At 54.2% G+C, this 17339-nt stretch overlaps 1 protein-coding gene across 1 annotated transcript; it reads right to left on the minus strand.

The window, feature by feature from the left end:
- Positions 1–1484: 1484 nt before the first annotated feature.
- IGFBP4 (insulin like growth factor binding protein 4) lies at positions 1485–13127 on the minus strand. The gene is made up of 4 exons (XM_040245427.1): positions 12518–13127; positions 5616–5773; positions 4713–4847; positions 1485–2782 (listed from the first exon to the last, which is right to left on the minus strand). The coding sequence occupies exons 1-4, from the start codon at positions 12864–12866 to the stop codon at positions 2648–2650; spliced, it is 777 nt and encodes a 258-aa protein (XP_040101361.1). The 5' UTR covers positions 12867–13127; the 3' UTR covers positions 1485–2647.
- Between the last annotated feature and the right edge of the window lie 4212 nt (positions 13128–17339).

The raw sequence follows: 17339 nt of genomic DNA on the forward strand, positions 1-17339 counted from the left end.
CGAGCTGTGGGATTCCTGCTCCCAAAGTACACATCCTCTGTTCTCTGGAGCTAGACAGCAGCCCCCGCCCCCACCCCACCACCACAAGCCCTGCATCGATGACAACTAACGAGTGGGGGAGGGAAGTACACACATACACTGTGAATTTCACTCTGTCTCTTGGCATCACACACATTCATACTGAGACTCATAGAGCCTGCATAGACACACCACCCAAGTGTGCACCACGTCTATACACACGGTGCCTGGATACACATATCCTGTAAAAGCCTACGCTCTCACTCACACTTCGGGTATCACTTTGCCATATGCACACACACACACATTATAAATACACTTATATCACAAAGGTACATCCCAGGCCACATGTGCAGCCACCCCCCAAGCAGACCCAGCACTTTCATTGGAAGCCCATGAAAGGAAAAGGACCTCTTACCTCCCACTCCAAGGACACAAGGGTAGAGCACTGGGAAGAGGCATTGCAGACAAGGGGGAATTTAAAGAGATGCCTTAGGGAAAGAGATACTCTCCCTCCATTTGGCTTAGGGACATAAAATTTCACTGTCAGCCCACACTCGCCTCCTCCCCCTGTATGCCTGGACCTCGGCCCCAGAAGCAGGGGCCAGGCCCCAGAAGCTCTATGAAGGGCAGCCCCCTGGATGAAGGAGCTTTTCTCTGTTCTTTATCTCCTGCGGCAGGCAGCAGCTTGCGGTGCCTCGGGAAAACTAGATGGCTGTGGGATGCGGCCACCGAGGCAGAGCCAGAGAGATGAGGATCGCAGCCCCAGCCTCAAGATTCAGACAGCACAGGTCCCAGTGCATCAGGGCCAGTGAAACTGAGAAGCCTGGGAGCACCTCAAGAGATCAAATCCATGTACACACACACACTCCACAGAAGTGAGGGGTGAGAAGCACTGGGAGATGACCAGGAATCCAGTGGTGCCACGTGGACACACATTCTAGGGCTGGCACTGAGAGCCCACAGTCTGGTGAGCCCAGGACAGTGAGATTAAAGATAACCAACCTCACTCCCAAACCCCCAGAAGCAAACCTCAGTGCAGCCCCCAGTCAAGAATCCAGGCAGTCGGAGCTGTGGAATGAATTGGAGAGCTTATCCCCTTTCCCCAGCTTCAGGGCAGTCCCTCCCCCAACTAAACTGATAAATCAAATCCAGACACAAACCCGATCTGCCTGATGCCCTAGAAAATGCCCCCGCTTCACTCACCAACTGATCTCAGAAATAGCTTTGGCCCAGCAAGGCTGTCCCTGCTCGCTCCCTCCCTTCTGAAGCCATTACTGACCCACCAGGAGTCTGTACGCAGACAGCACAGACTTGGGGACAGAGCGGCCTCCCAGGAAGAGGATGCAGGGACGAGGAGGGCGAACTAGCTGACCCCTTGCAATCCTTTTACCATCTAAGACAGCTCTCCCATCCCTAGTAATTCCCTGTCTTTTAGTTGTAAATAAATCAACCAAACACCATCGTCTAGGGTTTTTTTGGTTTTGTTCTGTTTTGTTAAAAAAAAAAAAGACAAGACATCATGGCCAACTGGTAGGTTCCTAAATCTCTGTCCATCCAGTTGAGCCAGAAAATGCCCAGGGGTAGGGAAATATAGGGGAGGAAAATCCGGGGAAGGAGACATGGGGAGGAAGGCAGAGCCACAGACAGTGAGCCACTGAAGGGTGGCGCCATCCTGTGACTTCCTGTCTGTGACCACAAACGGAGGAGGAAGGAGCACCCCAGATAAGTCCCTCACCTCCCAGCATGCTGATCCCTTTCTCCATCAGGCACATACATTCTTTCCTCCTACTCTGATTGCTCAGAGATGGGCCCCACCTCCCCAGCCCTCTGCAGGGCTTCCTCTAACCTCTTCCCTTCCCCAGAGCAGGGTCTCTGTTGCCAGGCAATCAAGCCAAGGTGGGCTTGCCCCTGCAGGTCGTTCCCCCTGGAAGGACCTGGGGAGGAGTAAAGGGGAGCCTGGCAGGTTTCAGTTTGGGGATTGGGTCTCAGGGGGTCTCCTGCTACCCCTCACCTTCCCTATGTAGGGACTAGACCTTCTGTCTAGACTGAGGGGAGGGACAATGGTCAAGGTGCACGTCTATTTTCCTCCCCGAATATGGAACTGGGACTCCACCTTCTGACTAGACTGAGGAGAGGGACAATGGTCAAGGTACGTGTTTACTTTCCTCCCCTGATTATGGAACTGGACTTCTCTTCTCCCACAGATCTGGGCTCACCTTACAGGAGGTGGCCCCACATATCTACATCAGAGGGAGCCAAGATGAGTCCCCAGGGCTGCAAACTAGAGCTGGCATGTAGTATGTGGTCAAGAAGTGTTTATAGATGGCTGAAGGGCTGAAGGGCTGAAGGGCTGAATGGATGAATGAATCCAGGGTCAATTTGGAAACATACCAGGGCTCTCTTGGGCTATCTAAGCCCATAGAGGACACCCCTAGGCTTCGGCTCACCCCAAGCGCACACCCAGGCTCATCAACACACACGCACACACACATACACAAAACACACCCCAAGGGAAACTTCTGGGCCAGAGGCAAAGCCAGGACTCAGACCTAGGCTCCAGGTCAGCTCTGCAGCCTCCAGGGGAGGGGGCAGCAGGGGGCACTGAGCCCCCTGCCTGCTAACAGGCTCACTCTCGGAAGCTGTCAGCCAACTGGTGGCAGTCCAGCTCCCCCTTCGGCTCCAGGCCCCCCGGAAGCTTCACTCCCGTCTTCCGGTCCACACACCAGCACTTGCCGCGCTGCCCGTCCAGGGCCGGGTGGCACTGCCAAGACAAGAGTGTGAGAGGTCAGGTTCCCAGGCAGCCACCCCCGATCCCAGCCCAGCCCCTAGATCAGACAGTGGTTCCCAACTGGTCTCTGAGGGTGGAGGCTCTCTTGGGCATGAGTCCTCTGAGCTCACTGGAGTGGAGCAAAGGTGGCAAAGAAGGAAAGGCCCAAAGAGTCTGGCAAGGCAGAGCCCTGAGGAAGTTCTGTAGACACCCTGGAGGGGTGACGGGATCCACAGAGCTGAAAGTACAGCTGGATGTGAAAGGCTAGGGCCCAGTTTGAAGTTTTTAGTTTGGGTTCTGATTGTGCTTTAGCTTGGGTTCTGACTGTGTTGAGGCTTCAAGAATAGGATTATGGTTAAGACTGTGATTATCCACATTGAAGTTAGGGTAGCATTAGGATAAGAGTTGCGGTCAAATTGGGAATTATGACTGCAGTTTGAGTGGGGTGAGGCTGACAGCCCAGGTCAGAAATGGAATTGGGACAGAGATAGAGGTCAAGGTCAGAACAAATAAAGCAGCTGGGCTAAACTTTGGGTCGGGCTTAGATGGGGGAGGAGAGAGGGTAGGGGTAAAGGGGTATTTCAGAGTCAGGATTAGAGTTGAAATGAAGGTTGTCTCAAGGGTTATAACTGGCCAGATGATAAAGGATCAAATGTCAGAATTTTTAGTGAATAAAAATGGGAAGGAAACACACAGAACTATATAACACACAGAGTGAGCCTTAATGTAAACTATGGACTCTGGTTAATAACTAATAATCAATTTTAGTTCCCTGGCGATCCAGTGGTTAGGACTTGGCACGTTCACTGCCAGGGGTCTAGATTCAATCCTAGGTCAGCAAACTAAGATCTCAGAAGCCATGTGGCTTGGCCAAAAAGAAAGGAAAAAGAAAAATTGAGACAAGGATAAAATTGGTATTGGGACAAAGGCTGGAGAAAGGTTTGGCACTGATTTGGGGCAGGGGACCTTTCTGGTTCTCCACCATTGCACCCCACCTCATAACCTCCTCATGCCATCCTGGGGTATGCAGACTCAGGGGCATCCTTTCCCCTCCTAGCTAGGCCTCTTCTGGCCCAGTGGCGGTCCACTTTGTGGATTCGCCTGTAGAGCATGAAGTGGGGGAACGTGTGTGCCCATGCCCACGAGGGCTGGAGGAGATCCAGGCCTCATCCAGCACGAGGCCACCCACTGCCCTGCCCAGATACGCCACCATCCCAGGTGAGCCCGACTCTGACAGGCCAGAGATGGAGCTGGAGCAGGTCCGCCTCACTGACCATCCCAGCTTTCTGGGGGCTTGTCAGAGGAACACATGTTCCAAGGGTGTGAGGAGGCCTAGAGGTTTCTACATCCCTGTCTCCTCTCCTGCCCTCTCCTTCCTCTGCTCCACCTGAAGTGCCCATTCCCAGGTCTGCCTTCCCCCCAGCTTGGCTGACCCCTAGGTCCTTTGCTGACTCAGCTCGAGGAAAGAGGCAGCTTGAGTTTTCTCCACAACTCCTCAAGACCTAGCCCCTCCATTCCCAGATGATACCTCAGATATCCAGGGACAAAGAAAAACTACTCATAGGAATGAAGGTGGAGAGGGGGAGGGGTTGGGAGGCAGAGGCTGATGGGTGCTAGCTCTGCCTCACAAATGGTGGCCACAGAGGCCATGAAAATAGCCCCCGATGGGGGAGGCAGGATGATTGGCCTGCCTTTAACTTGCCCTGTGACTCCGGGCTGCCCTCTGCCCCTCTCTGGGCCTCAGTCTACTCATCTGAGGGGGGAATAGGTAAAAAGAACTGAGATTCTGAGTCTGAGGGTGGGGGTGGTTTGGAGAGGGTCTAAGGGGTGAGCTTGGGGCTGGGGAGCTTCCCCCTTCCTGAGACTGCCATCCCAGACATCCCAGAGCTGAGGCCAGGCCGAGCCGGCAGAGACGGAGACGCACCTGCTTGGGGTGGAAGTTGCCATTGCGGTCGCAGTTGGGGATGGGAATGATGTAAAGGTCTTCGTGGGTGCGGCTCTGCGAGGCGGCCAGCCGCTCCAGCGCCCGGTGCAGCTCACTCTGGCAGGAGCCCTGGGGCTGGAGGAGGGGAAGATGAAACTGTTTAGCAGGAGCAGAAGAGGCAGGGGGACCAGGGCTAGGGTCAGATCAGGACTGCAGGCTCTGAAAGGAGGGTTCAGGCCTAGTGGCCGAGCAGGCCTCCAGTGAGATGAAAGGAGGGGCTCGGGTTCAGGGGACCCTGGTGGGCAGGACAGAGGGACATTTAGGAGAGGATCTCGAGCCAAAAACTTCTAAAAAGGAGGGGTGTGACATGAAGGGACCTAGTCGGGAAAGGAAATCTATGGAGAAGGACAGGAAGGGGATGATGTCTAAACAAGAAGGAAGGATGAAATCATATAATTAACAACTTGTAAGACCCAGGCACGGATCCATCAGAACCACCCATCAGAAAGGACATTAGCCAGACCCTGGATCAAGGTCCCAAGGCTCCCTACTATGGCCAGCCTGAACTCTCGAGTTACTGAGAAGCTCTGGGGTGAGGAATCCAGGGGAAGAGCCAAGCAACATCAGGGGGCTTGGGGCAACTGCTATTCATCAACCAGTGTGGAAGTGTCTCAGTATTTAACAGTAACTTCAGCTGTCCCCAACGTCTAGGACTGCTGAGCCGGAAAGGAATTTCAACAGGAGTGAGGGCTTTTTTCCTGAGTTCTGATGATGCACACAAGGTGCACACAGCAGACAGCCAAAGAATGCTCGCTGAGTGGACACTGTCGGGATCTGGTGGTGGCGGTGGTGACAGTGGTGGTGTGTGCCTGTACACGTGCGCATTTGATCAGTGGTCCTCACCACAGGCCGGACTTCCTCTCGGGGCGCCCCGATGACCTTCATCTTGCCCCCACTGGTGCTCCGGTCTCGAATTTTGGCCAAGTGCTTCTGCAGGCACTTGCGGTCGTGGGCGCTGCAGGGGCTGAAGCTGTTGTTGGGGTGGTCACCCTCGTCCTTGTCTGCAGTCAGGCCAAGACAGGGAGAGGTCAGTGTTTATAAAGGGCAAGACAGCAGACTTCCCATCTGCATTCTCCTCCTTGGGGAGTCTCCAGCCTGGTGCTGGAAGAACCAGGGGAGGAGCAGGGGGTCTGGGGGTAGGAAGAAATGAAAGCAGCACCCCGGTTTCCTCCCTGCTCCCCTGGATCTTCTCGGGAGAATATTCCTCTTTGGAGTCCTTGATTTTTCCTTCACTCCACCCAGTCCAGTCCTCAGATGAGTCACCAGCTACTGCCGCCCAAACAGCAGGAGGGTCCCCTGGGCCTTGCAGGGAGGTCTGAGGCAGGCCAAGGGCCCCACATTCATGTCCCCTTCCATTCAGCTCTCCTTACCATCCCCCTTCTCCGTCTGCTCTTTCTTCCTGTCTCCTTTCCTGCTCCTTTCAGCGTCTGGCTGAGCCAGCCAGGGGATCCCAGGGCTGTCAGTTCTGCTGACCCTCTTCCAAATGGCCAGAATCAAAGTTTCCATGAGTGATGAGAAACGTGGCCCCAAAGCTCTCTCCATTGGCTGGAGAGGAGAAGTGGGAGTGGGTGTGTGTGCTTGCATGTGAAAAGTGTGTTGTGTGTGTGTGTGTGTGGAAGAGACACTGTGTGGCCCCCAGGACCAAAAGAACACCCTTGCACATTCCTGCAGCTCCCCACCCCACCACTCCAAAGTCTCCCATCCTTAGATTTCAGACCTCATCCAAAGTGCATATCTGCTGCCCAGAGCCAGGGTACTGAGGATCGTGAGATGGAGGTGGGCTGGACCACCACCCTCTCCTTGGGATCTCTTAAAGGCTCTATCTGAACTCAAGAAAAAAACCCACCCAGAAGTCCCAGAACTGTAACCTCTGCTACTCCATCCTGGCAGCCAAAACCAGAACGCAGAGCTGAGCTGGAGGAAGAGGTCTCAAGATCTCTCTGCACATCAGAGCCACCTCTGAAACGCTCAGGCTTGGCAGCTTGCTGCCGGCCCGAGTGCAAAGCCCCTGCCAGCATTCCAGATGTTGGCAGCCGGACAGAAGGTTACATCTGGTTTGCGTCAGGATTTTTTTTTTTCCTGAGGAGTTAGCAGGTTCCTCCATGCATGGCAGCAGTCCCAGAGCTGCCTTGGGGTCAAATTGTATTTTTCTGCTGAGCCAAAGTTAGTTCGGGGGGGTAGGGGTTAGTTCTCTTCTTATTCTCCTAGTTCTGGGGCTGTGGGGGTGAAGCACATAGATAAAGAGAAGCCAGACAAGGAGGAATCTAGACCCCCAAAAAGTCTGTGTCAAGATTCCACACCAAAGGTTATTTATAAAGTTGAGTCACTAAGGATGGGAAAAGGTTTTGTCACGGGTGCAGGGCTGGCTTAGAGAAAAGAACCAGAGGGAAGGAATAAATGGAGCAGAGAGATATAATCCTTCCTTCTACGTATTTAACATCTCAAGAAGGACAGTCTGTTGGGGACTTCTGTCCCAAAAGATGACAACAAGTTTCCAAAGGTCAACCAAGGAGAAACCTTGAAGACAAGACCAACACAGACTTCCCAGCCGGTGTGGGCAGCGGAAGAAGGGGCTGGTCAATTTCAGAAGACCAGGATTGTGCAAAGGGGCCCATAAGAAGTCAGACTCCAAGCCCTCAGGCAGGAGCCAGAGAGAAGGTCTGAGTTCCAGGCTCCTCCCTGAAGACCCTCCCAAAGAACTTTCTGGCCAAGAAGGCCCAGGCTGGCCAGTGACCCCCCCACACACACCACTCTCATCTTGCACAAAGCCACAAGACTTGTGGGTGGACTCAGCTTTGCGGGGGTTTAGGCTGGAGCTGACGATTAGAAAGAAAGGAAATAGAAGACTGGAAAAAATTGAAGCCAAATCTTGGAACCACAGGGGCTAAGCTGAGCTGGGAACAAAGGGGCCACTGCTCTACCTGGAAAGGCTGGAAGAATCCCAGGGGTCATTTGCCACAACCCACAAGTACCTCGATGGCCCCCTTTGACCTAGAGATGTTTTGCTGTCTTTCCTTTGAGTTTGCTTTCTTTTCATGACCATAAAAGAAAGCACAGTTGTGCACAGTGACACTTGTGCCTCTTGATAAGTGGCCAGATGTTCTTTAGGTTTCCTAGGAAGAGTTTTTCTAATGCAGGGGGCTGCCTCAGGAGGTAGAGAGCTCCCTGACCTGGAGGTGGGGCGAGTCAGGGTGGCAGCGGCCTCAAGGACACGAAAAGATGTGCAGTAGAGGTCTGACTTCTTTCCAACATTGTGTTCCCATGAGTCGAAGTTCACAGACACTCAGGGGATTATTAAAGGATATTTGGAATGTTTATCCCCTAACTTAAGAAGCACCATTAAGGAGGACAACTGGGTCCGCTCACTGAACGCTGGGGCTGCGTGGGGCATAGGGTGAGCCTGGAACATAGCTCTTGTTTTGTGTTGGCAGGCCCCCATCACATGGCAGGGAGGGGGATGTTGTCTGGGGAAAGCTGAGCAGGCTGCCTGCCTGGCCTCCCCCTCCTTGGTTCCCCACTGGCGAGCACACTTAGCCGTTTAGAGTAGAACCCAGCAGATGGGGAGAGTGGCTCCATACTGCTTCTCGCAGGGACATGGGTACACAGTATGTCCCTATCTGCCAGCACAGAGGCCGGGATTCAAGGATCACAAACATACACAAACAATCACGTGTCCAGACGCACACTGGTCCACACATGCACACCCACATGCACCCTGGCGCCCTGACCCTGCCCTGGGCAGAGCACACTGACTATCCTGGCAGTTGACTTTCCACTTAATCTGTAACTTTTCATTGTCCAGCCTTGTTTCACTGGCAGACTGAGTCCCCACCCCAGGATCCACCCCAGGCACTAGGTTTGGGAGGGCAAAGTTCGTAGCCTTGAGTCTCTAAAAAAAAAAAAGTTCATCTTCCCATCTCTACAACCTGCTAAATGCTTGCTACTTACTTCCCTGCTCACCCAGAAGGTCAACCACATCGTGCTGCTCACCTAGGTGGTGCTTCTGGAAAAACTAGGATCCTGGTGGGTTTCCCTCTGAGCAGGAGCCAGAGTCAGACCTTCCCCCTCACTTCCCCAGCAAAGGTCAGACTCCCTACATCTGAAAGGTCTGTTTGGGAGGTGGGGCTTCCCAGGTAGGCCGGGTCACCTCATCCGGCCCTGCTGGAGTAGGCCTATGATGTCCCATCACAGGGTAAACGTGGTCTCTGCTCCAGCCACAGAGGAAGGGCAGGCACCCAGAGAAAGAAGAGGCTCCACAGCTTTGGCACCAGTGGCTACAAAGTTCATGGTCAAAGCTAGACGATTTCCTCTTTCTTGCTGCCCAATTTCATCCCCATGATTTCTCCTCCACTCCAGCCCACACCCAGCTGAAAATGCCTAGGGTGAGGCTCTGAGGTAGGTGGGCCCAGCCACCTAGACATGAGCTGGAGGGTCACCCACCTGCCCTGCAAGAAAGGCCTGGACTCTCACTGGAGAAGCCAAGATCCCCCTGCCAGGTACCAGGCCTTTCTCTGAGGTCTGGTTCAAGTGGGGGAACCCTCACCCTTGTGCCGTGGCTGCTGGCCTCAAAGTGTCAGAGAAGGACAGCTAGCCCCACCACCCTACCCCCTCCACTCCTCTGCATGTCCCTCAGCTTTGCTCACTTGCCCCATTGTCCCTTAAACCCCTAGCATCATGGGAGAAGCTAAGCTTCAACTTAAATCCATTTGGTTTCCTGTTCATCACCAAACTCTCATTGCTCCAACGTTGAGCTCTTACTCCATGCCAGATGCCCCCAGCCTACAAGGTGGGTCCTGTTGTCCTCCCTTTTTACACATGAGGAAATGAAGCAGAATGGCTGGAGGAAGGAGAAGAACATATCTCTGCAGCTCCTATGTCTTTAAATGGAAAGGCTCCTGATACCCAAAGCACCAATAATTCTGACTTTGCCAAAACTGAAGAAAAAATGTTAAGCAGCCATGCTCCTCCTTCCCCCCTCCCCTAAGGCACAGAATTTCTGGGAAGGCCCTGTTCCCATGACGTGACTGGATTCCCAGTATTGAAGTAGGGGGGACAATATTTGCTGTGTCGACTAAAAATTAACCTAGCCTGCATGTTCCCTAACGCTGTCCCAGAGGGACCCGGGGCACAGCTTCAGATCACCCCAGTCCAAACGCTGATCTTCCCACCATCCACTCCCCTAGATTCCACAAGTCAAGGGTCAGTACTCTGAATCAGGATTGTGAATTTCTGAGGCAGGTGTCCCCACTCCGCCCTCACCTCTAGCGGCCTGGCTCAAAAAGCTGGGACAGGGCGTCATGGCACAGGATGGAGGCAGGGGAGCATGGAGAGGGATGTGGGGAGACCTGCCCCCCTGAGCAAAGAGTCAGCCTCCGGACCACAGCAGACCAAGGGAGGAGGCTGCCCTCCTCCAGTCACCTGCTGAAGCTCAGCCCCAAGAGGAACAAGCAGGAAGAGAAGTTCAACTGATACCTCTGCCAAAACCCAGGCAGGAAAGTCAAAGCCTTGGGACATAACAGGAACAGTGGCCTATTGACAGTGGAAGGCTCAGGAGGACAGCAGGGAGAGGGACCAAGCTCTGGCCTCCAGATCTCACCAGACACCCTGCAGGGCTGCCACACAACCCTAGGGGGCGCCTTTCACATGGTGTGGTATGGCCTGGGCTGGGGCAGGGGTACTTCTGGGATGACTGGGAGGTAAGAGGTCAAGGACACAGCTTACTGAGTGGGGACCTAATGTCCCCAGGGTCCCCTCACCTTCTCTTTCCCTCTCCTGATTTCTGCCTGCCTGCCCTGAAAGGATGGAGGCCAAGGCAAGGGAAGGAGGAGAGGGGATGAGAGACCTGGGCCCTATAATCTAAAGAGGACCTAAAGCTGCTTGTCAAGGCTGGTGGACATGATGTCCACAGGGCACTCACAAACTGTTCATGCCCTGCCTCCCCAGATCTCGTAGGGGAACAGTTTTCTGCACTACGGGATGGGCTGTTCCTACCTAGCAAGGAAAGAAGGGGCTGAGGGCTCTTCTCTTCTGCCTCAGGTTCAAGTTGGTGAGAGAGGAGGAGCTCACCAGCCACCCTAATCTGCGGCCAGACACCCGCTGGTGGGTGGAGGATGAAGATACAAAGGGAAAGTGGACCTGTTGTACCCAGGGAGCCCAAGAGTTCAGCCCTCACTCCCAGTCTGGTCTGGCACCAGAACCCCTCCTCCCCACTGGTACTGGCATCTGTACCCCAGGATCAGCAACTTACACCCCAAGACTCCCCCCCCCACGGCTTCCCAGATGTGCTGGGTGCCAGGCTGGCATTTCTCCTAGAATGTTTTCTGCTGACCTATCTCTAGCTGCCCAGGAGCAGGAAGGGCAGAGAGGCCCGAGGCCCAGACCCCTGGGGTCCACCTCCTTCCTGTTTTCCCTGCATCCTGCTCTCCTCTGGCTAACAAGCTGCAGAGTATTGAGGAAGTGGAGCGGCCTGGGACCCAGGCAGGAAGCTTGGGGCCGCAGTCCCAGCATCCGGACTGCAACAATGGAAGCTTCAAGCACCAGGAAAAGAGACAGACACTGACAGAGGCACCGGGAGAGCAAAACAGAGTCAGAGAGGGAACAAGAAACAGAGGCGGAGGGTGAGAAAGGCAGACAGAGGTTCCAAAAGTAACAGAGAAAGAGAGAGAAACAGTGACAGAGACAAGGGAAAGGGCAACAGAAAGAGACTGAGATGAAAGTGAGCAAAGCAGAGCAACAAAAACAGGAAAAGGAATAAGATAAGGAGAAAGAAGCTGATAACGGACAGGAGATAGTGATGAAAGGAGAATTTGAGAATGTTAGTGAAACTAGAGGTTGAGAGACACAGCAGGAAAGAACAAAAGAATAAGAGGAAGAAGGAGACTGAGAAAGGTTATTAGAAGAAACTGAAAGCCTCGCGGAGATACAGAAAAAGAGAAAGTGTAAGAATGAGGGCCTTCTAAACCTCTCTGGAGAGGGCCTTCAAACCTCTCTCTCTCTCTATCTCTCTCTCCCCAACCCCCACCCCGAGCTTCCATCCCTGCTCCCTGTCCCGTTAGGTTTCTGCAGCTCTGGGCTGGGAACCAAGACTTGCTTCTCTTCTGCCACCTCAGATGGCACCTGCCAGGAACAAGGAGCAGGGTGCCTGTGTACTAGAGCAGGAGGAGATCCCTGTCTTCCCAATACCTCTCAAAAAGCTAGGTGAGCTGGCCTGGGACTTTGGGGAAGGGCCACTCTGATGCCCCCTCACCACCAAAACCTCTCTAATCTGTATGTCCCACTCCATCCCACGTCAATGTCAAAAGTCCCTGGGTTCTCAGACTCCTGGAGCTTCAGCTGAGTCCAGAGTGAGGGAAGGTCATTGGATCAGGAACAGAAAGTCTCCAGGCCACCGTCCCCATCCCCCAGGTATCTGGCCCCTCACTTGCAGGCTGCTGGACCAGGTCACTTAACTTTCCACCCTTACAGTAGCAGCCAGGACTACCATTGAGACTCTCTTCCCAAATAGGTACCCTTCAGATGGAGGAATGGGACAGAATCCTCCGTGATGGTGGCAACAGGCTGCCAGGGACTTGATAGCAGTTTCCTTGGCTGACCCTGTCCCATGCCAGTCGGGCCCTGCCACGTACCTGTCTTCTGCTTAACTCACAGAGGATTTTCAAGAGCCTTCCGAGCCAACCCGAATGGGAAAGGGGGCTTCTGGGAGGGCAGGACCCCAGGAAGGGCATGCAAGGGCAGGGGCACCTTACCAGAGGGCTGCAGGCTTTCCTGGATGGCCTCGATCTCTGCCAGCTCCATGCACACGCCTTGTCCGTGCACCAGCGTGTGCAGGGGCTTCTCCACGCCCCGGGGCGGGTAGCAGCGCAGGCCGGAGCCGCAGCGTGGGGTGTACACCCCACAGGGCATCCCCTTGCCCAGGGCGCAAGTGGCGCAACAGCCGCAGCCCGGCTCTCGCACCAGCTCCTCGCAGCCCACGGGGGGGCGGCAGCGCGCCAGCTTCTCCTCGGAGCAGGGCGGGCAGTGGATGGCTTCGTCGCCCAGGCTCGGCCCGGGCCCGGCGGCCAGCAGCAGCGCGGCCACGAGGCAGAGGGACAGCATGACCGGACGGGGACGGGGCGCGGGCTGGCAGCGGGGGACACACAGGGGCAGCGCCCGGCGCGCCTGGAGGACCCGACCCGGAGGACGCGGGGACACGCGGTGGCCCCCGCTGGCGGACAAGGACGGAGCCGAGGAAGTTAGCAAGCTGGCCGGAGGGGAGAGAGCCTGGCCGCCGAGGCGCTGCGCCGCATCCTCGGCCCGGCCCAGGCGGCGGGCGGTGGGGGGGCAGGGGGCTGAGCTGCTGCCCGGGACCGGCTCCCCCGGACTTTATACGGGCCCCTGGCCACACCCCCAGCGCCGTCCCAGTGGTGGGGGAGGGGCAGGGGAGAGGGAGACGGAGAGGCTGCTGTTAGGGGGAGGGGGCGCTGTCCTAAGTCTCCGCCGCAGCTACAACATCTGAAAGTCCTTTTCTGCCGCAGGAGGAAGCGGCGCAGTTTGGAAGCCACGGCAGGGGCCGAGAGCGCTTCCGAACTGGGGCCCCGGGGGGCAGCGAAGGCGCTGCTCCTCGGTTCCCCCACCCCCGATCTTGGAGGATTCTCCCCCGGACCCCTTAGATGGCCAGCGGTCTCCCACGCTGAGAGCGGGGCGACCTCCTGGCCCCAACTCCCGAGTCCGAGATTCAGTCTCCCTGGCCGGAGAGAGTCCTTTCCACCCCACTCCAGGGCTTCGAGTCTCAGCCGCTGGAGAACTGGTCTGGGGAGGAGGGGAAAGGGGGCCCAGAAGGGTCTGATGGCCCTAAGAAGTTAATAGGCTCTTTCCTCCTCATTTGCCTCTTCCAACCTGCTTCCGCTCCCAGCCTCCCCGGGGGCTCATTGGAGACCCTGTCCCCTCTGGCTTACCCAGGATGAAATCAACAGAACTCCCACCCAGAGAGGGAGGTTCCCAGACGCTTGCTCCTTCCTGGATGTTTGCTTCTACTGCCCAGACCCATCCCCAAAGGGAAATTGGCCGAGGAGATTGCCACTCTCAAAGGCAAATTGTGCATTACACAACTCCAGGGGGCACCATTTCTCTTGTAATCATTGTAGACTTGTATAGATGTTGTGACTGTCTTCCAGCAGATGGCACTCAATGGTTTTGAGAACAGGGGTGCCTTTTCTAATTCACCCAACGGTGCTATTTGGGCTAGTGTCAGGGTTGGCTAGGGCCTCTGTGAGATCCTGTTGGTGCCTGTACACTCCTTGCCTCAATCCTGCAGGGGTTAGGAGCGGTTCTAGAGTAGCAGTTGGAGCAGGGACTCCTCTCCTAGATGGTCTCTCAGGTCCTCCTTCCCCACCCTCCCCCAAAGTTTCTGCTATCTTGGACCTGATTTCAGGGTAAGGGCTCCTGTCCAGGCATAATTGGTGACCCGCTGTGGATTTTTCTGGCTTGGCCTAGAAAGCTGGAGGGTAGCCAAGCTGAAGTACAGATCAGAGACCCTCTTCCTGCTTCCTCCCCCAGGACAGAGGTCCTTCAGTCTCACGGGGATTGGGCCATCTTCTACCTTCTGCAAGTGCAGACTGTCCAGGTGAGAGAGGGAGGCAGAGGGGCTAGAAGCTGGCCCCCCGCAGGGACAGAACCAAAAGTTGCAAACTGACGGCACCTACTGGCAGGACTGCAGAAGGACTGGAGAGTCACGGCTAGGAACGCGATTTCGGGATGCTCCATAGACATCTCTGCCCCAACTGTCTTGGCCCAAAGAGGGCCAGGCTCCTCCAGTCCCTGGGGGAAGCCCAGCCTATCCCCGATTCCCCCCAGCTCTCCCAACTCCTTCATCATCATGGGACCCAGTTCTGTCACCAACTCACTGTATGAACTTGGACACCACCCCTTAGAGCTCAAACGTCCCTAACTAGAGTGGAGGTAGGTCATCTCCACCTAGCCTACCTCTTAAAACTCTTGTGAGAATAAACTGGGACCAGGAAGAATAGTTCTGATTGCAACACTGGACTTGTCTCCTGGATAGCAAACCTGGGAGGGATAAAGGTGCTAGGACAGAAGGAAGCAGGGCAGAAGAGGCTGAACTGAAGCTAAGAAAAGAGCCAGGGGATGAAGCATGAGTGCAGGTGAGTGTCGGAAATCTGGACAGTTTTCCAGGTGAGACATGTCCACACCTCTACCCCCAGCAGCTCCCCCAACCCCGAGTCCATCCTCAGCCTTACCCCCATCGCCATCTGAGATAATTCCTAGGAAGCAGGAAAACAGATATGAGAGCTCTTCCAAGCACCTCCCCATCATGCATGCAACCCACCTTTACTGAACACCTACTGTGTGCAGGCTTTGTGCTAATACAGGGTATCCAGACACGGCTGAGACCACTGTCCACCCTCAGGGAGCTCACTGCCTAGTGAGAGGAGACAGCCATATGAATAAAATAAGTGCAAGTGCCCTGGGAGTGTCTATATGGGGCATGGTGGGGACCCAGATGTACAAATGGTCAGTTCTACATCCAGGGCAAGGAAAGACTTCATGGAGGAAGTGACTCTTGAACCAATGGTCTTCCATCCATGCTAGAGGGATAAACACAGGTATTAGCATCAGGGGGACTTTCCAGGTGGCGCTAGTGGTAAAGAATCCACCTACCAATGCAGGAGACACAGATTTGATCCTTGGGTCGGTAAGATCCCAAGGAGGAGAAAATGGCAACCTACACCACTATTCTTGCCTGGAAAAATCCTATGGACAGAGGAGCCTGGTGGGCTACAGCCCACGGGGTCTCAGGGTCAGACACAACTGAGCACACACACATTAGCATCAGGCTGACCTGGATTCTATCCCAGTTTTGTCACCAGTTAACTGAAACAAGATACTCTGAGTTTCACAGTCCTTACCCAGAAAGAAGGGTAGGGAGGGAAGAGATTGAAAGAGTGGCCTTTGCAGTGCCCAGCACACATATGCTCCTAACCTTCCCTGCTAGAAACTAACTTCTCCACCTGGCTGGACATGCCCGGGTGGCAGGAACTGGGTCTCCTCCCCCAGATTAGAAGTTCCCAGAGGACTGGCTTGGGTGTCCCCTTCCCCTCTAGCCTGCTGGTATCTGGGAGAGGCTGTATGTAAAAGGCATGGGATTTGGAGTTACCAGACCTGGGTTTGAGTTGCAGCACAGCCAACAAAGAGCTTTGTTATACTTGAAACTAGCATAACATTGTAAATTAACTATACTTCAATTAAAAAAAAATAGTTTTGTGACCTTGGATATACACTTAATGTCTTGAAGGGTTATTTTCATCCTCTGTTAAAAAAAAAAAAGGGGGAGAGAGATAATAGTTGGGCTTCCCCACAGTATTGTTGTTGTTGTTTAATCATTAAGTCATGTCTGACTCTTTGCAATCCCGTGGACTGTAGCCTGCCAGGCTCTTCTGTCCATGGGATTTCTCAGGCAAAAATACTGGAATGGCTTACCATTTCCTTCTCTAGGAAATCTTACTGACCCAGGGATGGAAACTACATCTCCTGAATGGGCAGGAGGATTCTTTATCGCTGAGCCACCCCAAAGCAAGGTTGCAAGAAAAAGTGAGATCATGGACAAGAAAGGGCTTTGAGGAATGGAAAGCAGATGCTGTGTGTGGGTTTCCCCCACCTCACTGCTGCCTCTGAGGACTGGGAGCCCCCCAGAGACAGAAACCCGGTTCTCCTTCCCTGCAGTCTTTCCCAGCCCAGAGCTCTACCAGAAAAAAAGAAAACTCCTCTTCCCTCAGCATCCCTGTCCGTCCCTCACCTCCTGGGAGCTGGGGAGTGGGGCCAGGAAGAGACTCCTAATGGACAGATGGAAAGCCTCACTCTCTTCAGCCCCTTCCATCCCACCCCTTCACCAGCCTGTTGCTTAGAAAGAATCTCACTGTATAGCTCATTGGTCTAGGGGTGTGATTCTCACTTAGGGTACAAGAGGTCCCAGGGTCAAATCCAGGATGAGCCCCCCCCTTCTTGCACTTCCCTGGTGGCTCAAATGGTAAAGAATCTGCCTGCAATATGGGAGACCCAAGTTCTATCCCTGGGTCAGGAAGATCCCCTGGAGAAGGGAATAGCAACCCACTCCAGTATTCTTGCCTGAAGAATTCCATGGACGGAGGAGCCTGGTGGGCTACAGTCTATGGGGTCAAAAAGAGTCGGACATGGCTGAGCAACTAACACTTTCACAACTCCCTTGTTAGCTCAGTTTCAAATTTCTACTGTATGGCTCCAGCTAGGCTTCTTAGAGAATCAGTAAGAAAGAGAGATCTGTTCCCAGGGGAAAGAAACAGTCCTGCCCTCAGGGAACACCCACTCTGATGGCTTGCCCTTGGGAGCAGCTTATAGGAGTAGGGTAGAATATACATCTATATATATATATATATATATATATATATATATGCACATACACATCATATATATATATATACACACACACACATACACACATCCTATATATAGGATGGAATATACATAAAAATGAAAGTTAACATTTAATGAGCATAGACCATATGCTGGACATGTTCTAAGTGCCTTACTATGTCC

Source organism: Oryx dammah, unplaced genomic scaffold (assembly GCF_014754425.2).
Source record: "Oryx dammah isolate SB20612 unplaced genomic scaffold, SCBI_Odam_1.1 HiC_scaffold_8, whole genome shotgun sequence".
Taxonomy (NCBI): domain Eukaryota; kingdom Metazoa; phylum Chordata; class Mammalia; order Artiodactyla; family Bovidae; genus Oryx; species Oryx dammah.

What these genes read in the sequence shown, in the direction of transcription:
- IGFBP4 (XM_040245427.1), bottom strand. Translation starts at nt 12,866, where the DNA reads ATGCTGTCCCTCTGCCTCGTGGCCGCGCTGCTGCTGGCCGCCGGGCCC. An exon ending in GAGAGGAAGTCCGGCCTGTG is followed by an intron (nt 4,848 to 5,615) that starts GTGAGGACCACT and finishes CCCCTCCTCCAG; the next exon opens with CCCCAGGGCTCCTGCCAGAG. An exon ending in GCAACTTCCACCCCAAGCAG is followed by an intron (nt 2,783 to 4,712) that starts GTGCGTCTCCGT and finishes TTGTCTTGGCAG; the next exon opens with TGCCACCCGGCCCTGGACGG.